This window comes from Mytilus californianus, unplaced genomic scaffold (assembly GCF_021869535.1).
Source record: "Mytilus californianus isolate M0D057914Y unplaced genomic scaffold, xbMytCali1.0.p SCAF_4, whole genome shotgun sequence".
Classification (NCBI taxonomy): domain Eukaryota; kingdom Metazoa; phylum Mollusca; class Bivalvia; order Mytilida; family Mytilidae; genus Mytilus; species Mytilus californianus.
This window is the reverse complement of record NW_026262690.1, coordinates 33,842,056-33,850,118: the sequence shown is the minus strand read 5'-3', so window position 1 is coordinate 33,850,118 and position 8,063 is coordinate 33,842,056. Positions and strand designations below refer to the sequence as shown.

The window sequence follows — 8,063 nt, the reverse complement described above, 5'->3', positions numbered from 1 at the left end:
TGAACATCCTAAAAACGAGCAAGACCTGTTGCGTCGACGGGGTAAATAAAGGCAACAGTAGTATACTGCTGTTCAATAGTCAAGTGTCTCCTGCTATGCATGTATCACCCACCATGCGAATACACAATCTGTCAAAAGACCATAATCAGGAATAAGAACCAATTGATCAGATGACTATTCAGATATAAAACATATCGCTAGTGAGTTGATACGTAGACACATTGTATCGGTCACCCAATTCGAGATAGTGACCGTGAAACTTGTGCAGTGTTGATTTCAGTTGTTCACCTTCATACTAGTTACTCTGTTGGAGCAGTTGTATTGTATTAAGAAGCACAATCCTCTTACGAGTTCGTATGACTGCTGACATCGAGACTTGCCCTGTTTCCATAACCTTCGTATTCCAAATTTTCTGAATTTTCAGCTAAACTTAGTCATGTCGAAGTTAACTTGTATATAAAACATGATAACTTTTTCCGTTCCTTGACATTCTTTCTATAAATATTCCATATTAAATTGTGCAATGACTATTTTTATTAAAAATTCTAAAAATAAACACCAATTTTTAGCTCACCTGTCCCACAGGGCCAGTGTGAGCTTTTGCCATCATTTGGCGTCCGTCGTCTGTTAACCTTTACAAAAGAGTCAAAAGATACAAAAGAAATATTCAGACTTCTAAGTGGAAAACAAACTGACAATACCATTCCATTGATACAAAGATCGACTCATTTGAAACTACTGAGTCAAATGTAACCAAACTTGGCCAGAATTATCAACTTGGTATCTAGTTTTAAAAATGTGTCTGATGACCCCGTATGCCGACAGACATGGCCAACATGAGTAGAAACAGAACAAATGGGTAAAATGCATTTTTTTTCTAAAATCTTGAAAAAAACAGCTATAGGTAGAGAAAATCTGACAGGGACAAAAATGTTCAGAATGATGAGATCTACATTATGGCTATTGACATCAAACTGTCAGACGACTTCTTATTGGAGTTATTGTCCTTGAACAATGAATTTTCCATTTTTTAATTTTTTGCCTATTATCTCGAAAATTATTATAGACAAGTTTGAGCTTTCTAAAAAGCCTTGGACTGCTTCGCTCTATCCTAATTTAAGGTAATATGTGTGCATGTGGTTGTTGATTTAGTATTGGAAATGTGGTATTTTTAGATATTGATTGATATAAAATGGATTTACTTTAAGCGTGTGCGTTATACACCCATGCTTTTAAATTTTTGTTCACTTTACTTGTTGAAAATTAAAACATTTACAAATAGACACGACTCTGGAGGTGTGTCTCTCTTGCGGTGTGCCTAGATTGGCAGAAGTTATAAAATACAGATGATACATTTTTGCAAACATTGTATAGGAACATTTTTTAGCAAAACAAATCGTTCATATTGCAGATTAACAAAGCAAATAAACACGTATTTATAATTGATATTTCAATATTGAATTTCAGTGTGCAATATATGCATAATAAAACGAACATGAATTAATGACTGAAATAAACATAGTTAATTTTCCGGCATTTGATGTCTTATATTGAGACAAGAAAAGTCCGTAATTCTTTATCTCATTCAAGCCAATAGCTGTTGCTGTATCTCAGCCGCATCATAAAGCAACCAATCAGAATCTATATGTGATAAGTAATTATTTCAAGATGGCGTGTATATCGACTGAAACTAATAGCTCCGCACCGTGATGCGAAGCAATAACTGTAAATAGCAACAATGATCAGCAAGACAAGATCTACAAATAAATCAAGTAATCGAAATCCATAATGGAATTACTGCCGTTTAATGACGATCTTTCACAATTTTTTTTTATATTTTTGCCTTTTATCTTGAAAACTATACTAGATAGATAGAAACTTTAAAAAGCAAAAATTAAAAACGAGAAATGATACATGACGGAAATCGGTAGTAGCCTCATTATTGAAGTTATTGCCCTTTAATGACGGTTTTTTTCCTGTTTTTTTTTGCATTTATGCTTATTATTTTGCAAACTATAATAGATAGAAACTCTAAATAGCAAATTGTTCATCAAGGCAAGATCTACAAATAAGTCAGGATGACCAAAAGCAATCGTTTATTATTGAAGTTGTTGCGCTTTAATGACGATTTTCTCCAAATGTTTGCAGCTTTGCCTATTATCTTGAACACTATATTACGTAGATAGAATTTTAAACAGAAAAAAATATACCAGAAAGACAAGATCTACTTACAGCCAACAAAACCGAAATCGTTAGTTTTCTTCTTATTGCTCTTCAATGATGATTTTTCCTTTTCTGGCATTGTGGCCTATTTATTATCTTGAAAACAATAATAAATAGATAGAAACTTTAATCATAAAAAAAAATCAGTAAAGTAGGATCTACAAGTAAGTCTGGATGACCAGATCAATCGTTTGTCGACTCATCTTGCCCTTTAATGACGATTTATCCCAATTTTGGCATTTTTGCTTATTATCTTGAAAACTAAAATAGATTGTTAGAAACTTTAAATTAAAAAAAAAATGGTCCGCAAGACAAGATCTACAAATAAGCCATATTGGCCGAAATCTTCAGTCAACTTATCATTGGAGTTATTTCCCTTAAATGATATTTTTTATCATATATTTAGCATTTTTCGCTTTTTATCTTGAAAACTGTAATAGATAAATAGAAACTTTAAAAAGGAAAAACGAACAGAATAAGATCTACAAATACGTCAACATGAATTCCCATTTAGTGATGATTTTTATTTTAAAGTGGCCATTGATGAATACTCAGATGAGCAACACAAGCTCTTTAGAGCCTCTAGTTTAAAAAAGAAAACGCACGATTTATGACGTGAACAATTGAAATGATTTTACCCCGATCTCTTGTGCTGCTTTCGAAAGGGAGAAAATAGTCATGTCATCACGAGAAGAGCAGTATTCAATTAAACAAATTATGTGGTAGATGATCTAGAATGTGTATGGCTTTCAGACTTAGACACTCTGACAACAGTTTTTCTGCAACTAACAACATCAAGAAGCATTGATTTATTTTATTGACACCACATTTGTTGCATCAATTGGCCATCAAATCAGTTTTCCTATGAGAACCAACTGTGCACCTCCTCGTCGACAATTTCTCTATTCACATTGTACATTTTTCATACGGGGAGAATGAAACAAGGTTAACCTTATCATTTTTCTAGTGTCCCGTTTAATAGATGATATCCTTTCATTGAATAATTCAGGACTTATTACTGGTTTCTTGTTGCAATGAGCAGCATGACGGATGCCACTAGTGGAGCAGAAATTGGTCATCCTTCCAGAGCGCTTGAGTTCAACCCTTTTTTGTTAAAGGGGTTCATTGTGCTTTTGTTTTTGTTTTCTATATTGTGTTGTCTTATGTGCTAAATTATTTTACAATGTCTGTATTGTGTCTACCAACTCACGTGTGTCTTTATTTTAATGTTGACATTTGGTCATGTTTTAGGGTTGAAGGATACACATACCGTTTATTTATTTGGTGATGTCTAAGACAAGAAAGGTAGACACGAGATTATGTGCTTCCTTTTTGTTATGTATTAGAGTTTTTGTCTTTTTTTGGGGGGAGGGGGGTATTGAGGTGTATTCGGCAGATCTTTGATTATTTTTTTTTAATTTTTGTTTTAATTTTTTTATAGGCTCTGGGTGGTTTAGAGCTTTGCCCATTGCATGGACACATGTTTATGTTGACATCTGAATGCCGTATGTTTTGTGTCGTTATGGATGCTGTCTTATCAATGAAAACCTCTGCCTTTCTTCACATAATACACGAAGACTCTGTATACAATTGTTGTGTGTGTTTCGCAATGTTAGGTGACATGAAGGGGGTTCTGTTTATTTTGTTATCAGATAAAGGATAAAATCTGACTTAGAATTACAGTGGTAAAATCATTGCAGTAATTTGTATTAGATACACATATAAGGGCATTAGCCCGATTTGATATATCTAATTTATTTAACCAAAATATTATTGTCAATACAGAATGATAGTTTTCAATAATTTAAGAGGGGGTCTTTCAGCGATTTGACCATCTGTTATTGAAAAGCATGATAAATGCAATGTATCCAATTTCATTTAACGACGTCTTGGTGTAAATGAATTTATAGTATTTATAGGAGAAACATGTTAAACTGCATTAGATGAATTTTGATAATTTGAAAACAGAATTGTTAATTTTCAATTACATGAAATGATGTTTAGATAACAATACAATTTACATTTCAATATGGATACAAAATGAAACATATATATTGTTCAACTTTTTAATGTCATATTTCCATAACAAATAAAGTATAAACCTGCTATGTTCCTATAGTAATTGTATATTCATGATGATATCATAAACCAGACATTACTTTTTCAACAACTGTAAATACTATACTATAACATATTGTACTACATTATAACAAGAATCTTGTGTTAATTTTAACACTGATTTACCATAAAGATTGAAAATCATATTATTTTCCATATTTCTATAACAATGTATTTGCACATGCGTACATTTCTTGTATCGGGAGGATTTTTGCCGGCATAGAAAGACTGAAATAACAATCATCATTCTTAGTCACCATTTTAAGAACTAGGAGAGTAAAACATTATCGTGTGTTTTTCTGGCCTTTGCCAATATCAATTATTATAGGTCTCTGTGCTTGCTTTCAAGTAACTGATTGTAAAACATTCACACATGTAAGGGTTAGAAAGAAAACTAGATGATATCTTTTTAAATCAAGATAGAATTGACTTGTAAAATGCTTTCAGTGAATAAAAAGAGAAACAAGTGGTACCGTCCTCTTTTCATTGCTCCATTTTAAAACAAATAAATGTATAAGAGATTCATTTATCAAAAGCTCTCAGTTACCTCCCTTTAAAAGCAAATTAAAAAATATTAACCAATCAAAAGGTTTCTGTTTGTATATTTGTACACAAATGTTACATTAAGAAATCTTGATTATTTTTTCTTCTGAAAAAAAGTCCGGCAAGTAAACTGCAATTTCACTAAAATCTGGATCGATCATATGTGGTGTGCAATCTAGGATGGCGAGAAACCCCCATACTTATTTAATCTAGGATGGCGAGAAACTCAAATACTTATTTAAACAAGTGAGCTTTGGATTTTTTCTCTCTTGTTTTGTATATATTTTTACCTAAAAAGCAGATTTTTTTTTTGAAAATGTTTATAAGATGAACTTCAAACGGATTTATTTCTTCCACCTTTCAGACATTTTTTCAACATATATTTCTTTTAAAGCCAAGCAAGCACCTCTTTACCGTTACATGGTTTTTTTATCATGAAATGCAACTATTCCCCTTCTTTTGAAGATTTATCCGCGTTACCGAAACTTCTACAGTTTTGACTTAACGTGAATTAACGTTTGTAAGATGTCGAAAATAAAGAAATGAATGGTTTACATGAGATAAAACAGAGTATCTTGGAAAATAATCACGAAGTAGCATTTTGAACGGTGTTTTCGTGGTTAATACAAACAGCTCTGTAACTTATAGAAAAAAATATCAAGAAATGCTTGTTTCACCTAATTAAAGTATAACTGTTCTTCAAACACTTTAAAAGTATGGCATACAGCTGTAACAATTACTGAGTATGCTACAAAATGCCGAAGTGTTTGACGAATCAGAGTACAATAATTCAACGATACATATACAACAACATATCATTTACCTATCTTGTAGAAAATAGAAAAGTATTGATAAAAATATGGTGAAGCAAGCAAATCAAGCTTTGAACAAATATAACCGCCGCTTACTTTATCCAAATTTGACAACGTGAGTATTCCCCTTGCATACACATTACAGATCTTCAGATTGATAACAAAATAAAAACATTATGCACGCTGCTTACAACAACTTATATTTGCTAGCCAGAACTTGAAATGATTGAATCAGTAAAGAATTTCAGTCGAAAACTGATTAGTTCTACATATACACAGTTAAAAAAAACAGAAAAGTGTTTCTTGTCATGGCCCCTTATAACTTTTAGTCTTATTTCTTTTTCAATTTAGAGTGCAAAAGATTACCACAAGGAATTTTATCAGAATTTACGTAAAAAAATCCATGCCAAAATATTGACTACTGAGCAAATGATTTCACGGGCCTTAATAATCAAATCGGGACTAAAATCATAGAATTTCTTTTTTTTGTGTGTATTTCTGGTGTCTTGTAGATTAACTTTGTATTGAGAAATATTGATAAAGCACATGCTTTGTCTTCATCTCCTTTCAATGCGTTATTTTCATATTTTTTGTCTGAAATGCTTTACTTTTCTTGCAGCAATAAATCTCATTATGTTTTTATTTTACCATCTATCTGGTGAATAGTAAAATTGAGTTTAAAGTGAAGTTTTACAGGATTAAACTATTGGAAAATGACATATAAAAATATTTTAAATTTATAAACTTAAAACATCTAAATAATCTAACATATTCAACATATAACTTCTCGTTTAATATATGTACATTCTGTAAAAAAAATCCAGCAGAATCGTCAAAAATTATAACATCACAGCCATTATCACTTGACTGATATAAAATGATATTTTATTGAGTTAGACATGTAAATCAGATCAGGTTTGTTCATGGAAGTTGTACAAATTGTGTATTTACGCAACGTACATTGTGCGTGTGTGAAAACCTAAATAATAGATTCTCTATTGACAGGCTCTAACCTTTCTGGTCGATCATCCTGGCTGGTCGTACTGGCTATGCTTGAGCTAGGGCACATGTGCATTTCTAGTTCGGATAACCTGTTCTCAACGTCCCATTGCTGTTGATTAAGTTTTGCTGTCATCGTTGAGTTTTCTGCTTCAAGTGTAGCCAGTCGTTCCCTTAATGTTGTAATTTCTTGTAATAATACATCCTGTGATGTCTCGTATGAAAACGAGGCCGGACTTCCCGATGGAACATTTGAAGTAATACCCGGTGATATCGAAACGACTGAATGCTGTGTTTGATAAAATGGACTCTGATACGTTTGGTTTTGAGGTGACGATAAATTATTTTGCGATGATGCAAGATTGTCTGATCTTGTCAGAGCAAGACTTTGTGATGACGGCATGTGTAAGGTATTTGAGGCACAATATGGGGACAGAAGATTCATTGGAGACTGTTGAGTTGTTTGATATGAATACATTTGAGGAAACGGAAAATGAACTGGTGATAATTGAGCGGATATTGTAGACGGAATGTCTGCTTGTTGAATGTCACGAGGTGACGTCGGCGGACTTATCGTAAATTTTGCATCTGAAAATGAAGTAGATTTATGAGACGGTGATGGAACGGTAAATGATTTCATACTAGACACAGTTTGTGATTTTGAAAGAATTCCTGTGTTTTGTTCTTGAACTGGTGTGTTGGGAGGTAACATTTCAGCAGGTTGACACTCGGTTAATTCCAAATTATTGCCATCGGATTCTCCTTCGTGATTTTGAGTTTGTGCTTCTGGAGCCACCTTTTGTATCGGAAGACCAGCCGGGAGAGTATGATGCCGCGTCATAAACATAGCTTCCAGAGGCACTTTTCCTTGAGACTCGACCAGTCCTGGCGTACTCTTACTGCGAGACATAGCAGCTGAAATATAGATAATGCAAATAATAAAAACAAATAAGTAACTCAGTTTCAATAATGAAAGTATATTTTGCCACATGTATGTGTTAATGTAATTAATTCAATAATGAGTAAATATCTTCTTCACGTTATTTCAATGTGATGTTCAGTTGAGATGAAAGCTGCAATGATAAAAAAAAACTTATGTCTTCTTGTCATCAACTGTCCGGAAACTCATTTCTACAAATACCTATTTCCTCATAGTTCTTGCAAGTTTTTGTCTCCAACTACATGTATCTGATTTTTTAAAACAATTTTATAATACAAGTAGTAGGTTAAAAACAAAAATACATCATGTTTCAACTTTCCATACGTTAAACAATTCCATAATAGTAGAAGAGATGCGAAAGATACCAAAGGGACATTCAAACTCATAATTCGAAAATAAACTGGAAAATAAACTCAAACAATTCCATA

General features: G+C 32.6%; 1 protein-coding gene across 1 annotated transcript in view; it reads right to left on the bottom strand.

Annotated features, from left to right (window-relative positions):
* Positions 1–4,275: 4,275 nt before the first annotated feature.
* Positions 4,276–8,063, bottom strand: part of LOC127737927 (cyclic nucleotide-gated channel rod photoreceptor subunit alpha-like) — a 150,407-nt gene continuing 146,619 nt past the window's right edge. Inside the window, exon 4 of the mRNA XM_052248882.1 lies at positions 4,276–7,610. Coding sequence (XP_052104842.1) covers positions 6,676–7,610 — 935 coding nt within the window. The 3' untranslated portion in view covers positions 4,276–6,675. The remainder of the gene's footprint in view (positions 7,611–8,063) is intronic.